The 19,961-nt window shown below is 38.3% G+C and overlaps 1 protein-coding gene across 2 annotated transcripts; it reads right to left on the bottom strand.

Moving 5' to 3' along the window:
- Window positions 1–2,509: 2,509 nt before the first annotated feature.
- On the bottom strand, window positions 2,510–14,556 carry LOC125261239. Of its 2 annotated transcripts, none has more exons than XM_048179850.1 (6): window positions 14,492–14,556; window positions 12,472–12,646; window positions 9,851–9,900; window positions 7,922–9,764; window positions 7,707–7,820; window positions 2,510–3,398 (listed from the first exon to the last, which is right to left on the bottom strand). In XM_048179850.1, the coding sequence occupies exons 2-6, from the start codon at window positions 12,593–12,595 to the stop codon at window positions 3,130–3,132; spliced, it is 2,400 nt and encodes a 799-aa protein (XP_048035807.1). In that variant the 5' UTR covers window positions 12,596–12,646; window positions 14,492–14,556; the 3' UTR covers window positions 2,510–3,129. The 2 variants fall into 2 exon arrangements, with proteins under 2 accessions (XP_048035807.1, XP_048035808.1); XM_048179851.1 differs by lacking the exon at window positions 14,492–14,556 and adding an exon at window positions 12,819–12,853.
- Between the last annotated feature and the right edge of the window lie 5,405 nt (window positions 14,557–19,961).

Raw genomic sequence — 19,961 nt, 5'->3', positions numbered from 1 at the left:
GTTATTAACACATAGGTGCATAGAAATATAGTAACTATTTTTAACAAATAATCCTTGTATTAAAATTAAATAGTGACAAATGTTTTAAAACAAGTGTACGAGATTGGCATGAATGAACTCAAGAATTGAAACTGTTTTACTAATTAAAAATGTGAACAAATAAAGTTCTTGAGTCTAAAATTAAGTATGAAATGTGTATATATATATATATATATATATATATATATATATATATATATATATAGTACAGTCCAAAAGTTTGGAACCACTAAGATTTTTAATGTTTTTAAAAGAAGTTTCGTCTGCTCACCAAGGCTACATTTATTTAATTAAAAATACAGTAAAAAAAACAGTAATATTGTGAAATATTATTACAATTTAAAATAACTGTTTTCTATTTGAATATATTTCACAAAGTAATTTATTCCTGTGATGGCAAAGCTGAATTTTCAGCATCGTTACTCCAGTCTTCAGTGTCACATGATCCTTCAGAAATCATTCTAATATGCTGATCTGCTGCTCAAGAAACATTTAATGTGTACAATTGTACAAAATATTTGTGTACAATATTTTTTTTCAGGATTATTTGATGAATAGAAAGTTCAAAAGAACAGTGTTTATCTGAAATCTAATCTTTTGTAACATTATAAATGTCTTTACTGCCACTTTTGATTGATTTAATGCATCCTTGCTGAATAAAAGTATTCATTTCTTTAATTTCTTTTCAAAAAAATAAAAATAAAAATTCTTACTGACCCCAAACTTTTGAACGGTAGTGTATAATGCTACAGAAGCTTTGTATTTCAGATAAATGCTGTTCTTTTGAACTTTCTATTCATCAAGGAATCCTGAAAAAAAAAGTACACAACTGTTTTCAACATTGAAAATAATCATAAATGTTTATTGAGCAGCAAATCAGCATATTAGAATGATTTCTGAAGGATCATGTGACACTGAAGACTGGAGTAACGATGCTGAAAATTCAGCTTTGCATCACAGGAATAAATTACTTTGTCAAATATATTTAAATAGTACACAGTTATTTTAAATTGTAATAATATTTCACAATATTACTGTTTTTTACTGTATTTTTAATTAAATAAATGTAGCCTTGGTGAGCAGACGAAATTTCTTTTAAAAACATTAAAAATCTTAGTGGTTCCAAACTTTTGGACTGTACTGTGTATATATATATATATATATATATATATATATTTTTTTTTCAACAATCAGTATAAGTAAAAGCAGCAATTACATTTATTTAAATGTCATTTCATTTAAATGTCTTCATCTAAATGTTTTTTCAAATTGCTTTTATTTTATGGATTAAAATCTGCTAGTTCAATAAATGTCCTGTTTATAAATTATATACAAATAAAGAATTATTTCTTCATATTGTATTAATGTGTTTTCCTGATTTTTTTTTTATTATTTTAAAGTGGCAAACACAAGAAAAATTGAGAAATGCTATTTGCGTTCATTTTGACAGATCATCTGCTGTAAGTAAATGTATTCATGTTTTATTATTCATTTCTATTTACTTTAATTTTTCAACTTGAAAATGGAAAATCCAAACTGAATGGTTTACATTTTGAATTAAGATTGAATGGTGTTCAGTTTCTAGATACAAGATGCAATAACCAGTTTATTATTAAACACTATATCTATAGAAGTATATGCACAGATGTAACCCATGAATTCAAAATAGGCTTTTAGCTTTAAGGTTATTTATATGATACACTTAAAACTGTTTGGGTTTTATATGTAATATATGTGCTGGGTTCAGTCCTTTTTGTTAGGTTGTTTCAAAGGCTATAGATATAGAAAGACGGTTTGCTCCTATTAGTTATGAATGGGAAAAACTTCAACACGCAATATGGCGGAATACGTCCTGCCTTCTAAGTAAAAGAGCCAATCGCTGATTGATAAAGTCATTGAGCCACGGTAGCTGGTTAAAAGCTCAGCACTTAGGACTGCACATGCGCATTGGCTCGTGTAGCCTGAAAAATAAGCTTTTTAACACTGTTTGAGCATAAGAAACAACATTTATGGGGACAGTTTATGTCAGATTTTGTTGCTGATTTGAAATATGTTAATTAATTGTGAGTTCAGCAAGCATTTTTTTGATATTACACGATTCCCCCATTCAAATAGATTGGCCTTGGATGCCCGAAATAACTGCCCAGAAGTGTTGTAAATATGGCCACCGAGTGAACAGACTTTCCCTGAAAGGGACTTTGGTTATTTTATAGCATGCTGACAAGGTTTCTGGTCATTCGCTGCCGAGATAGCAGCTGGAATCACTGACAGAAGTAATAGTGCAACCCCTCATAAACATATCCAGCCACATAACCCACCGCTGGACTGCCAAACCAAATGAAAGCGGCCTCCTGCACTGAGATCATCCCCATCTTGTGTTCCTATAAATTTTTTACAGACAGTAAAAGAGAAGCAACGCAAGAGAATGGACCCATATCAATATCACCAAGAATAGAGTCATGACGCATTCTTTTTAGTCAGCAGCCACTATCTTTGTTGATTACACTGGGAGTCATGTAGAGAGGTTTTACCATGTTTGACTAAAAGTAAAGCCTTTAGTGTCTGAATGAGGAGATGACACAAGGTACAGCTTTGCAAGTATGAATTTGAAAATCCATACAAGACCAAGCTTTAAGATTTCTTACAGGCAATTTGGATGCAGTACAATAGACACACAACTGATACATACAATTCTTCTTGAAAATAATAAAAAAACAAAAAGTATATCATACATTCTAAATATAAATTCCTTTAAAACATTTTAACAATCAAATTGCAAAGGGAACAAAAAACAAAAGAATATTTGTACCAGTTATTTTTCATCTTTGGAAGAACTTGAGGGCAAGTAAAAAAAAAAAAAAAAAAAAAGATTGAGAAAGCAGCTACATTGAATACAGAAAATCTGGAACATGTGCATATAACCCAGAAGACAGTAAGGAGGCAACATTTACATTTACTTAAACAGTCTTACAAAAATATTTACAACAAGAGTTGTAAAACTGTCATAATAAACTAGGAAATTCTAACTAGGCTGGAAATAAACCAACGGCAATTCAAATTTTATGGCTGCATTTTATGAACATCGACAGCTTAGTAGTTATTGGTACAACCAGTACTTTCATACCGACTCCTTTTGGCTGCTACACCTCTGTTTCTCACAAAATCCCTGATGTTTTGGGCTGACCGGTTTCGTAGCACAGGCTCTTCGGCAGATTTGCACTTAAGACACTCTGATATTGTGGCCAAATGTCCTTTGGCTATGTGGACTTTAAAATGCCGAATCACAGCAGCAACTTCTGCTTTTGACCACATTCGTTTCTTCCTACTGGTAGTCCCACGATGTTCAACACTTTCAGTCTCTAAAAAAACAAGAGAGTATTGCATTGTGAAATGTTTAATATTTTAAGAAACGGTTAACGCATGAAACAGGCGTAACGGTTCTCGGTTCATCTTAACCCTTAAATGCATGACTGTTTCGCCAATCATTCTTACATATTCGGGTCTTTATCGACCCGGATCTATATCTAACACGGAAGGATCTCTACCTGTCGCAATAATATAAAACTCCTCTGATATTAGAGTAACAATTACAGCATAAAATAAAGCATATTTTGTTACCTTTTGGAGCTTGAAAGGGCTCCATTTGAGCAGATATTTTATTTCATCCTCACTGTCCTCGTCAGAGCTCATTTCCCAGTAAATTCAGCAAATAATGGGCTAGTTTTATGTTTGAGTTCACGAATATGAGCCCATTCGTGATCTCAAATGTATTCTCAAAACTATATAATTTTCAACATCTTCAAAATCAATATTTCAATCGCTAACAACTTCACCAGATCAATCCAGTGACAGTGACAGTCATATTTGATTGCGTTCAGTACTTGCTCTGCAGTAAATCGCTGAGCCATTTAATGTTTTTCTTATTATTTCGTTTTCTGTCTGAATGAGTCGTCACTTCAGCATTGTGTATCAGACATTACCACCTTGTGGAATAAATGTGAATTGCACTTATTCCATCATCTAAGATTCAATTATTGTTGTGCAGAAAACATATGTACACTCATACACACCTCGGGTCGTTTGCGACCCTATACAATTTTTACAAAAAATGAATACAAAAATAGGCATTCTTTTATAATTTTATGATTTTTTTTCTTGTTATATTCTTTATAATGAATTGATTGAGGAATACCAAGAAGGTTGATGTCTAACTTTAAAAAACGAATGAGGAGGAGGGTAGTGAAAGACGTCCCGGGTCACTAAAGACCCGAGGTATGCATTTAAGGGTTAAATCTGACAGCGCACCTATAATATGGTTTGTTGAAAATAACAATGAATAAAACAGACAGAGTCAATGGATATACATCCTGACTTTCCAAAACATTACAACAGCGATGATAAAAAAAAAAAAAAAAAAAAAAAAAAAAAAATGGACAAAAGTCACTCTTTGTTAACTTTGGTCATGTTAGAGGATACAGCTCTCCTATTGACCAGTCATTTACACCATCATCACCAGAGTATAGACCCCTTAATCGCCATGCGTCACTGTGACGTCACCGCTCTAGCTGGAGGCAAAACATGAATAAGAACTCATAGCAGGCGCGCTAAAAGTTTGAGGTTTTGACTTTAAAATGTCGTCTTGTTGTGTTTTTGGCTGCCAGAATAGAAGGAACAGCACTTTTGGTTCAAAACTAAAGTTTTACCAGATCCCGGCAGACATTCCTTCACAGAAATCAAAAAGATAATTGTGGTTGAAAGCAATACGGCGTACAGACTGGACGGAGACGATCATAAATAATGCTCGTGTTTGCAGTGCACACTTCATATCAGGTAAAATAATCGATGCATATGTAATGGTGTGTTGGTTTTATCTAGTAGAAATCAGCAAGTTTCTGTTTTATAGGTGAAAAGTCGCCAACTTTGAGGGCACTAGCTAGCTTAAATGTTAAACAAACATACAGCGATAGATGTGTGTGCCATCCTTTGAATGGTCTCTTAAAATAATCCACATTGCAAGCCATAATCATAGTTAGCCCAGCGTTAGGTTACATTAGACAATAAGCCTTGACAAAATTCCCCGAACCACCCGAAAGTAATTCATATGTTGTCTAGGAAATATCCAAAACTTAAGTTAATTTACGAAAATAGCTGTCACGGTCCCGCAGAGTCAGTGACTGTACATATTCGGACAGTTCTGAACCTTCTTCTGCATCTATGTTTAATAAATCCCTCCTAAAACATGCTAGCTTACGCTTGTCAACGTTGAGTCCAGCGTCTCTTTTTGCCTCCAGCTAAGCCCCGCCCACCAGGAAACGTTGCAATGTTTACAAACTTTTAAGGGGTCTATTGATAGAGCACAAGCGCAGATGAGACCTAAACAGCTCACATTGCTATCTGTGTTTAAGCTTATTCAATTCTTGCCAATTTAAAGCTGCAGTCCGTGATTTTTCCTCTTTGTCGCCATCTCTTGTTTGAAACCTGCGATTGCAGTCATATGTGGAACAGTTATCTGTACGTGCGCTGTGCGTCGGCACAGCTCGTCAGCGCGGATGAATCTAATGCTTGCTGTCAGTCACCGCACCGGCGTGGATACTGAACTTCAGAATCACAGATTCTACGTCTTGAAAGTATGACCAATATAAGAATTTTCACTGGAAAATATCGTCTGAACAAGTAAGTAACATTGTCTGCCACTTTTGTTCTGACCAACTGAGAAAAAAGGCATTAGGCCTACAATAAATCGTGCTGCCAATGATGATTAAATCTAACAATCGCTTAGCTCGGATCATGCCAAACCGTGCAAATTATTATTACGGTTATACTTTGTTCTCAAATAGGTAATGTTAACAACATCAGCATTACTATGACTATGTGTATATTAGCGTTACCTGTAGATTTCAATTTCTGTATCCACTCCACAGTCCGAAGTTTTTTGCTTTTGACTACGGGTGAATCTCCAGTTGTCACTGATGATTGTCATTTGGATCTGAATTACAATCCACCATTAAAATTATAAGTTTAATTATTTCAGCTGCTGTGAGAACAGGCTATAAATGATCTACCAGCAGCATCCTCAGATGATAAAATCGGCCTGGACGGGACTCCTTCCTTTCTGTTTACAGACGTAATGACGCACAGACAAACTGTTGCATGCTCGAATTTCCTGCGGATATCCACCAGGTCACTCTTATTATAAAACATTATTACAAGCTTACCATTGTGAATCGAGCTAAGATGAGGAGTTAGTTTTGAACACTGGCTGGTTATGTACTTGCTCAAATCGATTTTGGATAATTTTTAACCAAAAAAAAAGTTACGGACCGCAGCTTTAAAGATTCAAGCGCAAGATGTGAAAGACAACACAAGTGCACGCTGTAAGAATTTTACACATACTGCGTTCTCTTTCAAGTTTTGCACATACACACAAAACGTGCCGATCTTGGCGAGTATCCTAGCAAACATAGACCGTTATGTCTTAAGTGAACGTAAACAGTCAAAAATGACAATGCATGTGTATTAGTATATTGATCCATGCATTGTCTTAAAGTGACAGCAGCCTAATATTACGTTTTTAATGTTAATCAAACAATAGACAAAATAAAAAGGCAAAATCACTCACTGTTCTTGACTAAATTTCTTGTATAACTTTAAAAATGATTAATCCTTATTTAATTTCTACAGTGAAGATTATATGCAATATTATTTTACATTTGATAAATCAATTTCATTACATAAAAAAATACTTTTATATACCTAAATAACCCAAAAATTGAGTAATTTGAACTGTTACACCTCAAATTTGAACACATCAAAAACGTTAAGTCATAACACAACATGCGCAGGTTACTTTACTTTCTAAATGAGCACAGACCTGAGTCAGAGTTGCTTTCACATTCCTGCTAATCATATCACAGCTACTACAGGTAGTCTGGAGTACAGTACCGTAGCACACTTCTCGGTCCGAACACCACTGCCTTATTTAAAGGCTCTAATGGGGCGTTCACACCAGACATGACTTGTATGAATAAATCGCGCGTAGTTGGAGGCTTGAACATTTTGAGTTTACTCGCTTCATTCGCGTGTGAAATTCACTTCACAACAGACGTGAATTTGCATCATGAGAGGGGCTATCCCTCTCCTTTAAGTGTCCCAAACTCTCCCACTTCTTTCTGCACACTTCCTCTGAATAAACAATTTGTCAGCAGGAAAGTAGTTGTAAAATACAGCAAATAAGATCAATTTACCAGCTTTAGCTAGCTTGTAGTCTCAATATGTATATATATATAGCTCAAATTGAGTAAAGAGCGTTTTTTTTACAATTTATCAGATTGTCCGACCTCCTCACTCACTTTCGTCCAAGCAAGATCCTTTTTATTCCTGTTTCTATAAAAGTATGAAGATGTACAGCGACGATGATTTTGTCCTCCATTGTTGTTTCTCGCTACGTCGTGATCACATCACTACTGGAGCAAGCTCCTGATTGGTTAACGCGGCTGAATTTTTGGCTAAGTTTCAACTTGAGCGATTCGCCCGAAACACTCAATTCTCGCTGCTGGATGTCTATTCATGTCTTTGCATTGATTTAACATATAAATCACTTGCGTTTAACGCTTCATTCGCGTCTGGTGAGAACGCACCATAAAGAAAACCTGATACATTATAATTACCTCCATTCTGGCAGGCTTCTTGTGTTGACGTTGACATTTGTCTGCAAAATGAACTGGTGCCAGCAGGTTCATCATCAGCTTCGTCATCTTCAGTATCAGTTAACTGGATCTCATCTGAAATCATAACGTTAATAGAAATTTAAGTGCAATAGTCTTTTACGAAAATTTTGGGGAAAAGCATCTACAGCACATTTTGTAATAGATATCCAAAATACCTTCAATTTGAATCTCATCGAGTGACTTTCCCTGAATGCTTCCAAGACAACCTTTGTCCATTGCTAAAAGTAGTTTTGAGATTTTGGCGAGCCGAACTGTCGCCTCAGGCAGTCTGTAGGAATCGCGGTGAACACATATATCATGTCCCAGAAAGTCAGACACCTGGTCCAACTCATTGTCTTTGAGGTTTAAAATTTGTGAAAGGGTTGCAATATGTTTCCTAAGTTGGGTTGTGCATAGATATTCAGTGTTTTTGGCTCCACACTTTTCTGCATGAAGTCTCAAGCTGGCTTGACCACTGTAGTAACTTGAACATTCTGGTCTAGCGAAGAGATAGATATTGGTGTCCTGCACACCACACTCCACTCTTCTGACGAGTAACAGATTCAGATAGTCCTCCATGTCTGGTGTTAGGAGAACTGCAACTTCTCGTCCATTTTCGTCCATGATTTCCACCCGACTGAAGTGCTCACAGAGCTTCTTTTCAAACTTGGTTAATCCCAAGGACACATCAACATGGAGTGGGCTTTTGTCTCTTTCATAGAAGTTCTTGAGGCACATTTTGGACACCTCCTCTGCATGCCTTCGATTAAAAACTATAACCTGAGCAAGAGTGGCTGTTGCAAGGTCAGAGTAACTTTGGGGAGATGCTTCTTTCTTCAATTTGTCAAAGGCAGCCTTTGCAGCCCTTTCAAGGTGAGTGTGAAGAAGTTGTACATCCCGGGTAAAAGGCAAGGTCGATAGTTTGTTGAATTTCTTCATTGTGTTCAGGGCAGAGTGTGACACAAGCTCACACCACTTTGTGGAGTACAGTGACTTGAAAGCTTCGATTGATTTGATCAAGTCCTCGTTTTCCGTCATCAAAGCCCTACAGTGAATTATGTCGGCTATTTTCATCAGAGAATGGCCTATTTTTAGAGCAAGACTTGGAGCTGTGTAGGAGTTGTTTTCTTCATCAAAACCAGACACTTTTTTCACAGCTTTGACAACTTTGTGAAAATTTCCAGGCATGACAGCATCTTCAATGGTGTATATAGAATCTCCACGCAAAACCAACAGCACCCGTGCAAGTTCCCTTAACTTCTGACGGATGTAGTCATGTTTTGTAGTGTCATCTCCATGCTTCTTGAACAGAGTTTGTGCCAGCTGCAAAATGCCAAAGTCATTGCGAACAACTGTTCTTAAATCATCCTGTCTGATTGGGTCGACAAGCTTCCAAATGCCTTGAGAGATGCTTTCAGAGAACACAGACTGAGCAGTTGTGGCCAAGCCCAAGACATTGGCCTTTTTAGATTCACCAGAAGGCCGTTCTGGCATGAAGTGGCATCTGCGAGAGTGTCGCCACAATTCACTGCGGCAAAACATCGCTTTGCAATAGACACAGTGAATAAATTTAGACTGCTTAGAGGTTCTTTTTAGTTTGATTCGCCCTGTTCCATTTTTGAGAACGCCTAAATTGTGCTGAAAGTTACCACGATTTCGTAACTTCTCCAGTAGAAGTCTTCTTTTTTCTGAACGTTTTGGATAACTGAGAGCCTCCATCACTTCTGCTTCTGTCTTGTGTGTCTCCAGATGTCTGGCAATTTTAGACTGAGGTTTTTGACAAACGTAACAGTAGTTTATCCCTTTAACACCTGCTTTGTCTTCTGTTACTTCATCTGTTGTTTCATCTGTCGTTTCACCTGTGGTTTTTGTTTTTGTTGGACCCTGGGACAGACTAGAGCCAACCACAGAACTTGTATCCAAATCTGATTCAGAGTCACTGTCTAGTACATTATCCTTATCTTCACGCATGTCCTCATCTGATTCATTATCAGCTTCCGAGCTGAAATCAGGTTTATCCTAGAAATATACAACATGTTTGACTAATACAGTATTCTGTAAAATTAACAAATGAAATAGTATTTACAAAAGGAAATCTGACATACCTCAGGTGACGCTTGCTTGAGGCAATTCTTACGCCACACACCAGAACAAACTGTAAGACAAGAGGCAGTTAATATAAATCTATATATCTACACTTCAATACAGTTGTGTATAATTTTTTTTTTCAGTACACTTTGATGAACAGAGGTTCAAAAGAACAGCATTTATCTGAAATAGAAAGCTTTTGTAATATTACACACTCCCGTTCAAAAGTTTGGGGTCAGTAAGAATTTTTTTGTCTGTTTTGGAAAGAAACTGATAGATAACACTTTACAATAAGGTTCATTAGTTAAACATTAGTTAATGTATTAACATGAACTAACCATGAGCAATACATTTGTTACTGTATTTACTAATCTTCATTAATGTTAATGAATGAAAGAGTTCATTATTAGTTCATGTTAACTAATGAACCTTATTGTAAAGTGTTACCAATTAATACTTCCATTCAGCAAGGATGTCTTAAAGGGTTAGTTCACCCAAAAATTAAAATTATGTAATTTATTTCTCACCCTCATGTCGTTCTACACATGTAAGACCTTCATTCATCTTCATAACACAAATTAAGATATTTTTGATGAAATACGATGGCTCAGTGAGGCCTCTATTGCAAGCAAGATAATTAACACTTTCCATGTCCAGAAAGCTACTACAGTACAGTGAATACCTTAATGTTATAGAGCAACGAGAATACTTTTTGTGCACCCAAAAAATAAATAAATAAAGACTTTTCAACAATACCTAGTGATGGCCGATTTCAAAACACTGCATCAGTGGTTCGGAGTGCCAAAGTCACATAATTTCAGTAAACGAGGCTTCATTATGTCGTATTTGCAATTTCAATGGTTCACATGATTTTGGCAGTTTGATATGTGATCCGAACCACTGATTCAAAACAAAAGGTTCATAAATCTTTGAAGCTTCATGAAGCAGTGTTTTGAAATCGCCCATCACTAGATATTGTTGAAAAGTCTTTATTTTTTCTCGTTGCTTTATAATATTAATATTGAACCACTGTACTCACATGAACTGATTTAAATATGTTTTTAGTACCTTTCTGGCCACTGAAAAAGGAAATGATCTTGCTGGCAATAGAGGCCTCACTGAGCCACCGGATTTCATCAAAAATATCTTAATTTGTGTTATGAAGATGAACAAAGGTCTTATGGATGTGGAACGACATGAGGGTGAGAAATAAATGACAATTTTCATTTTTGGGTGAACTAACCATTTAAATTGATCAAAAGTGACAGTAAAGACATATATAATGTTATAAAAGCTTTCAAAATAGCACATCGGCAGCGCAGATGGTGTCGGGAGCTCTCAGATTCAATGCGTTTCCTGAATATTGGATTTTAGCCTGGCTTAATTTGCAAACAGCATGACTCTTGTCAATCTCCTTAGTGGTTTCAATATAGTGGAAGCCGAAATGAGTCCACACTTCAGCTCTGCGGTAGTCTTGTGAGCTAGGTTTGCTAATGCTAACGATGCACCTTTGCACTTCTCAGTGCCAGAGTTTACGTTCTGAGACAACACTGCCATCTAATAGTCAGGTTTAAACCTGACACAAAGTCACTGAAATTAATTTTGGATGTAAATAAATAAACAAACAAACAAATAAATATTGATACAGTATTTTTGATAATTAATATAGTATTGCCAAACATAATATTGCAACATTCACGTATATTGATATTTTCTTACAACCTGTTGTAGGACACTACAAAACAAAATTAGGAACCTTCAAAATTGCACAATAGGAGCACTTAGAAATTTGCACTAGAGAAGGTTTACCTCCCATGGTCATTTAGTGCCATCTGTAACGTTAACATTATTATTTTAATGTTTATTCACACAAAAACTGCATAGCACTGCCAATTTCAGTCTCATGAAAAACCAAAACTTTTCTTCAAATTATGACTGAATCACACAGTAAGCAAGTAAAGCCGTCAGTCAGTTCAGTATGGTACATTTAAAAAGAGTAGAATACGTATGATTTTCCCTATAAAAATTAGGTTTTTGCATGTTACTGTTGTCAATAAAACTTAAAGGGTTAGTTAACCCCAAAAAAATTAATTTCTGTCATTAATTACTCACCCTCATGTCGTTCCAAACCAGTAAGACCTTCGTTCATCTTCAGAAACACATATTAAGACATTTTTGATGAAATCCAAAGTTTTTTTTATTTTAATCTCCCATAGAAAGCAACATTATATACCACATTCAATGTCCAGAGAAGACACTGACATTGTTAAAATAGTCAAAGTGACAGCAGTGGTTCAACCTTAATGTTATGAAGCGACGAGAATACTTTGTGTTATTCAACTATTTTTCCTCTCCGCTGTCTGACGCAGTGCAGCGCTACCATGATCTATATCCGAACGGCGGCTCAGTAATGGTTCTGTTCACATGATCAGCACGACGCATGTGTGCGATGCTAATGCAGGAGCCGGCCAATAATGATTCGCCGTTTAGACTTAAACATGGAAGCGCTGCAGTGCGCCAACTGCGTAGGATACTGAAGAGGAAAAATTGCTGAATTAAGTCATCAGGTGCGGGCGCCACCTTGTGTAGATCTTAGTGGCCACTGCTCTGAAATGTTCAGCAGAAACCTGTAACCAACCTGTTTCTTCCTCAGTGTCTTCCTGTTTCAGGCTGAATGTTCCTTCAATCCTAAAGTCTTCATGTGTGACGGTGAATGTTTCTTCAATCTTCATGTCTTCACTCTCCACTTTAATGAACGCCATGTTGATAATAGTGTGTCATGAGGATCTCAGTCGCTTCACCAGGAGTTTTTCCTGTGTTTAAGATGAGAATAATTAACAGAAGAAAAAACAAACACTCAAAACTAAATCTCTGAGTGTGTCTCAATCAGCTCTAGTTCAGTGAGTACTGAGAGAGAGTCAGTCGGAGTGAGAGTTTAAAGGGATAGTTCACCCAAAAATAAAAGTTCTGTTATCATTTACTCACCCTCAGGTTTTTCCAAACTGTATAAATATCTATGTACTGCTGAACGCAAAGGATTTTTTGCAAATTTTGGAGAAAGTTTGTAACCAGGCAGGCTGCTTTGGGCCACCATTGACTTCCACTGTAGGGGAAAAAAACTATGGAAGTTAATGGAGGTTACAAACTTTCTTCAACACATCTTCCTTTGTTTTCAACAGAAAAATTAAAATGTATACAGGTTTGGAACAACCTGAGCATGAATAAATGATGACAGAATTTTAATTTTTGGGTGAATTATCCCTTTAATGGACTTAAAAATGACCCAATTAGACAAAAAAAAAGAAACCTCAAAACTAACGCTGCAAATTACTAAATTTGTATTTAGGCATTTATGATCTATTTTTGGTATATAATGACTTATCGATTAATATTTAAAAGATTACACTTTCATGAAATATTAGGGTCAATAACATGACGTGCATTTGTGCGTCCAAGCGCATTATTTCCTTATAAAATTAATTTGATAACTTCATGACAAATAGCTTTATTTTTTAATTCATTTAAATGCAATATTTTATGTTTTCCTCAAAATGTCAGGTGTTGCAACTGTCCTAACAAATGATCATATAAGAAAACTATTTAAAATGGTGTCTTTTTTTAGGTTTGAAACCATTCATATAAACAAATTTTATAAATATTAGCTTTAAAGTTGTTGAGATCATTGGAAAAACTTTTGTCCCACAAACTGTTTAACTGCAAACATGATAATGAAGCATCCAGAGGAGTGAAAAGACTTCGGTAAAGTTGGTTTTATATTTCGCACATTCGGACTTCTGATAAATTCAGACTTTCCAATAAATGTGCAATAAATTAATGTTTGTGAATTTTAATGCAGCGACATGATATTGACAACCAACGATTGTCAACTTACAACATTTTTCACAGTCAATCAAAATAGGCAAGTATTGTTTTAATGGCATATTTACTTGTGAATGTCCGCTGAATGTCCAATGTAGTGTGATTAACAAGACTATTGAATACGGGTGTCCGAATGTGCGAATATAAAACCAACTTTACCCAAGTAGTGAAAAGGATCTCTCAAATACTGTTAAAAACTAATTAATTTTGAACTAAAGATAATTTCAAGTATGTGTGGGTTGGTACACCTTCCATGGCAGGTCTTACTATAAAACTACTGTTTTATTGCCTGACATAAAAAGTAAAAATAAATACAAATAAATAAATAATACTTTGAAATGTTATTTAACATATTTACCTTAATTAAAACCTGTTAAAACACATTGTTAATGACTCAAAAAATGCATTACATCGGTTTTGAACAGATTTGACTTGTCAACAACCCATCTGCAGTTAAAGTTATCATAACACGTGTTTGTTGATCTCGTTCATTTATAGGCTACTGTTTGAGATCCACGCGCTTCGAATCACTGAATCATTTTGCAAAGCATTAGATTCTGTTGACTCGAATGAAATTAAATTGAGTTTCGAAAAGCTCAGTTTCTCCATCACTGTTTAACACTGACCGAATTCATGTTTATGATACACCGATTCAAGCTAAATGAGACGCATTTTTACTGTGTGAATGCGCACAAAATATCCTTCATTAAAGTTAGATAAAGCAACAGCGCAAACAGCGATTTCTATCGATTTAAACAGAACAAATTCTTAAAACAAACCTTTCTTCAGCCGAAACACAACAAGAGCAGGAGCAGGCTTATGACGTCATGTTACCACACCAAAATAAAAGTCCTGTTCACACGCTGCATACAAATGTACCATTTTAACCATATAATCCTTTCAATAAAAATGAACAAATTTGATAAATAAAACAAGCATGTTAAAAGAGTGTAAGAGTTCATAAAGCAAAGTGCATACATGTGTCCGAATTGAAATACATAAAATATTTGATATGTTGACATATAAAGTCCATTTTAGTCTAAAAATTGTAAATAGTTCAAGAATTCGTACAAGTAAAAGCAGCAATATATTTTTCATGTATAAATGTAATTCATTCAGTTGCAAAACTATTGCTAAAAGCTTCAGCCCAATTAAAAATGTAATATTTCAAAATATTTTAATGATATCAAAAGTTAAGTGTTCAATGTCAAGGGTCATTTGTGTGATTCAAATCGCTCACTAATGAGTGAACACAAACACAATTCACACCTGCTACACAGAAAACCCTGCAGTATTAAAATCTCCCAGTGCAATTAATTTCCTGTTTATAAATGATACACAAAGAATTATTTCTTCATATTGTATTGTATTGTATTAATGTGTTTTCCTGAAAGTATTAAGATTAATTTTAAAGTGGCACACACAAGAAAGAATGTGAAAGTGTTTAAGTTCATTTTGACTGAGATCATTTGCTATAAGAAAATCTGTTTATATTTTATTATTCATTTTATTATGCATATTTTTCATTTATTTATTTTTTAACCTAGACTTGAAAAGTAAATCCAAACTGAATGGTTTTCATTTCTGAATGTTTTAGTATACAGGCCTAAGTTTGGACTCTGTTGAAGACAGTTTAATTCATTATGTCATTATATTCAATGTTGTTATATGCTGAATTTGCATGCATGCTTCTGCAGAATTTTTTAATGCTTACAGTGTCCATCGTTTATTAAAACGGAAGAGATATAATGAGAGAGTTGTAATGAGCGCCGCATTCAAGAAACGTGTGCAAGAACGACCAGTAATGTCAAATTATAACTGTTTGATCAAAATAAATGTAAAAAAAAAAGTTTCTTATTAATAGTTAATCTAATTAATATAAACCATAAATAAAATACATTAAGTGGTACAATAAAATTGAGGTTGTATTATTATATGCATTATTATATGCATCCACAAAAACTGCATATATATTGCATAAATAATTTAAATGTCAGTGTTTTATTGTTCATACACAACAATAATCCATAAATACTATATCTTTATATTATCTTTTTTCATTTCAGAAAGAAACGGCGCACAATGTGTGAGTTTGTACAGAGAAAAACAGGCAAGATTTTAAAAGCATGATCAGTGTACCTGTCACGATCATCGTCTGCTCCTGTCAGTTCCGGACTACACTTCCCACAATCCTCCCTGTCAGTCACATGTTCACTCCACACCAATCACCTGTTGCCACATACAGCCTAGCATACTACACTGATCACCACACCCAGCTGCAGCTCATTACCAGGACTATAAAGGACTTAAACACACACCTCCTCATTGCGAAGTCTTGTTAACTGTTGTTGTCAATTCCGAGTGGTCCCCTGTATTCCCTGTCTGCCTGTTCCTTGTTACCGTTTCTGCCTGTTCCCTGTTTATTGACCCATTGCTGCCTGTCCTGACCCTTGCTTTGTATAACGACCTGTGAGTGTTATCTGCCAGTCCCGACCTCTGCCTGTACCTGGATTACGATTCTGTCTATCCTCTGCTGTACCTGTTTGCTCCTGATTTACCCCGCCTGTGTGACCACGCTTACATTTAATAAAATGCTGCACTTGGATCCCCTGCCTGAGTCTCCCATTCACAACAGTACCTAATCCAGGATACACACTTCCATCAAGAACACACTTTACTAAACTGATGGTGAGAAAGTACCAGGAGGCATCTTAGAAGGTAAAGTGTGACACCAACTATACTGAGAGCTGAATTAGGACAAGTGTAGCAACAGAAGCCTACCTTGGCATTACATGGGGAGTGGAAGATGATGAGTGTCTGCCTCACTACAATGCCACTCAGATCTGTTGTATAGGACTTGATGTTGATATCCCTTAATGCATACTTGAGGCACTGATGAGACTCCATGGGATGGTCCATTGAGTGATGGCACTGTCGTCAGGTATGTCGTCAGGAGGGTACTTGAGGCTCCGATGAGACTCTGTGGGATGGTCAGTTGAGTGATGGCACCCTTTGGGTTGTCAAGTGGGCGCCCTCCTTCCTTGGTGTTTCGCTGATAGGCCCACGACACCTCCAGAGGGTTCAGCAGTGAATCCCAGCGTCCCAGTTTCACTCCCTAGGTTCCATCAACTCATTTGAAGACCCAAGCGGAGTCTTTTCTCTTCACCCATAGCCACTGGCTTCCCTTTTCCGCAGCCACAGAGAGGTCTTTGACTGCCTGCCGATGGGCCTTTCCTCGCACTCCCATCTCCCTAAGTAGCCTGGATGTTGAGGTGGCTACAAACCCTCTACAGCCTACTTCCACTGGACGTACCTTCACGTTCCAGCCTTGTTGCTGCACATCGGTTGCAAGTTCGGCGTACCTCAACCTTTTCCGTTCATAGGCCTCCTCCACTGCACCCTCCCAGGGCACAGTGAGCTCGATGATGTAGACAAGCTTGAGGGAGGCTGACCACAGAACAAGGTCTGGTCGCAGGTTGGTGGCTGCGATTTCAGCTGGGAAGCAGAGTTTCTTGTTCAAGTCTGCCAGCAGCTCCCAGTCCTGTGCTCTGCCCAGCTGACCAGAGTCTGATCTTATGGTGGTGAGGTTGGCTTGGCCCTCACCCTCCCGAACAAATGGTGTTGGCTGCCACTGGGGTGACGGGGGAGGAAGGGCATTCACGCTTCTCCGTCGACTTTCCAACACTGCTGCAAGACACTTTAGCACCTGGTTGTGCCTGCCAGGTGTAACGGCCTTGGGTGAGGCTGGTCTTGCATCCCACTAAGATGTGCTTCAGTGTTGCTAGACTTGGGCATAGAGGGCACGTGGGGTCTTCGGCATACCATTGGCTTAGGTTTGCGGGAGAAGGTAGGACATCGTAGGCAGCCCTGATGGTAAAGCTTGCCCTAAATGCCTCCATCTCCCACAGCTCTTTCCAGGAGATCTTCCTCTTCTCCACTCCTTCCCATGTCATCCACTGCCCTTGCTTTGCCTATGCCACAGCTTGGGCGCACCTTCTTGCTTCCTCCTCCCGACGTACCTCCTGGACCACCATCTTACGTCTCTGAGGTGGAGAGGCCTTGCTCCACACTGGTGTACTGGCCCCAAGTCCAAGACCACTCCTCCCCTCCTGCACTCGGCCCACGATGTCCTTATGTCTGAGTGCTGCCTTTGCCTGCTCAGTTGCAGCCAACGGGGTCCACTTCCTCCTAGTGGCCAAGATGGGGGTAGCTTGGGCTACAAATGGATCGTTCGAATCCAGTAGCATCATCTCCAGTCTGACTTTGGCACACTTGTACTCCTCTACCAGACTGGAAATGGGCAGATGTAGCATCCCTTTGCCGTAAAGTCCAATACTGCTGAGGCACCTGGGAAGGCCAAGCCACTTCCTTACGTATGAGCTGACCAGTCTCTCCAGCTTTTCCACCTTCGAGAGCGGGACTTCAGAGGGTTAGTGGCCACAGGAGACGTGGAAGTAGTCCATACTGCATGCACCAGAGCTTCAGCTTGCCAGGGAGCAGGGTTCTGTCGATCTTTTCCAAGCCACTGGCTACCTCCTTCCTAAGCTATTCTACTTGCTCTTTGTCTTTAAGGGAGGCATCATACCACCGACCTAAGCTCTTCACTGGCTTCTCTGAGACAGTTGGGATGGGTTCCTCGCCGATGTGGAAGCGGTGGTCTGACAACTTCCCCTTGATGATAGAGATGCTTCTGGACTTGCTCGGCTTGATCTTCATGCGAGCCCGTTCAATGTTTTCCTGAAGCTTTCTTAATAATCGTGCTGTGCAAACCTTGGTCGTGGTGAGAGTTGTGAGGTCATCCATGTATGCTCTGACCGGCGGCAGCCTCAGCCCAGATCTTATTCGCTGTCCGCCAACTGTCCATCTAGAGGCCCGAATGATGACCTCCATGGCCAGGGTGAAGGCCAGTGGGGAGATGGTGCAGCCCGCCATGATTCCCACTTCCAGGTGTTGCCAAGCTGTTGTGTACTCTGCTGTTGTCACACAGAGTTGGACGTCCTGAAAGTAGGCCTTGACAAGGGTTGTGACTGCTGCTGGGACTCTAAAGTAGTCAAAGGCTGTCCACAGGAGGTTGTGAGGGACTGAGCCAAAGGCATTCGCGAGATCCAGGAACACCACGTGAAGATCTGTTCCCTCCTTTTTGGCGACTTGGATCTGATGCCATATGACACTAGCATGTTCTACACAACCAGAAAAGCCTGAGATGCCTGCTTTCTGGATTGACGTGTCAACGAAGTTATTTCTTTGCAGGTATCCTGCCAGCCTGTGAGCGACCACACTGAAGAAGATTTTTCCCTCTACGTTTAGAAGGCTGATCTGTCGGAACTGCCCAATCTCTGATGAGTCCTTTTCCTTGGGGATAAGGATCCCTCCGGCTCTCCGCCAGGATGTTGGTATCTCCTTCTTTTGCCACACAACTCTCATCAGTTTCCAGAGGAATCGCAGGACATCTGGAGCATTTTTGTAGAGCCTGTATGGAACTCCATTGGGACCTGGAGATGATGCGGCCCTTGCTCTGCGCACGGTTTGTTCTACCTCACTCCACCTGAGTGGATTGATATCCAACTCGTGCTCTGGTGGGTTGACTGGTGGGAGTGTAACTTTTTCCTGGTGTCTGTCATCTGTGCAGGAGTTTTTCAGATGTTCTTCCAGGTCGGCCTTTGACACTGAGAGACTTCCGCTCTTCTCCTTTGTGAAGAGATTCTTCACAAATTTGAAGGGATCTTTATAGAAGCGTGATCTTGTTTGCTCCTTCCTTCTGCGCTTCCTCAGAAGGTTTTCAGCTCTCCTCAGTGTTGCAAGCCTGCCCTGGATCTCTTTCTGCAACAGGTTTATACCCTCCTTCTCCTCCTCTGTGGCCTTTCTCCATTGCTTCTTCAGCTGTTTCCTCTCCTTGACTAGGCGATCTATCTCTGTCTGCCTTCTGGACTTGGTGGGGATTGAAGGAGTAGCTCGTTTGCTTTCAACCACTCCAAATCGTTCCACTCCGTAGGCATAGATAAGATCACCCATCCTATCCAACTTTTCCATGGCTGTGCCTCTGATCCCTTCCAGCATGTTTCAGAGATCGGTGTTGGTCTCCTTCCACATCGTCTTGTTGCAGGCCTCTGGCCACTTGACTAATGGCCTTCGCCCCTGGATCTTCTTCAAAGACAATGAAAATTGAAGAAAGGTTGGAGGAGAACATGCGGAGATCATCAATGCTGTTGTACATGACAATGGAGCCAATATTGTGGCTGCAGCAAATAA

The sequence above is a fragment of the Megalobrama amblycephala genome, unplaced genomic scaffold (genome assembly GCF_018812025.1).
Source record: "Megalobrama amblycephala isolate DHTTF-2021 unplaced genomic scaffold, ASM1881202v1 scaffold379, whole genome shotgun sequence".
Taxonomy (NCBI): domain Eukaryota; kingdom Metazoa; phylum Chordata; class Actinopteri; order Cypriniformes; family Xenocyprididae; genus Megalobrama; species Megalobrama amblycephala.
Note: the sequence above shows the minus strand (reverse complement) of the source record. Positions and strands in the feature narration are given on the sequence as shown.

Coding starts and splice junctions, on each gene's coding strand:
- LOC125261239 (XM_048179850.1), bottom strand. CDS start 12,595: ATGGCGTTCATTAAAGTGGAGAGTGAAGACATGAAGATTGAAGAAACA. Junction 9,901..12,471: donor AGACACTGAGGAAGAAACAG/GTTGGTTACAGG, acceptor CTTGTCTTACAG/TTTGTTCTGGTGTGTGGCGT. Junction 7,821..7,921: donor CGATGAGATTCAAATTGAAG/GTATTTTGGATA, acceptor TTATGATTTCAG/ATGAGATCCAGTTAACTGAT.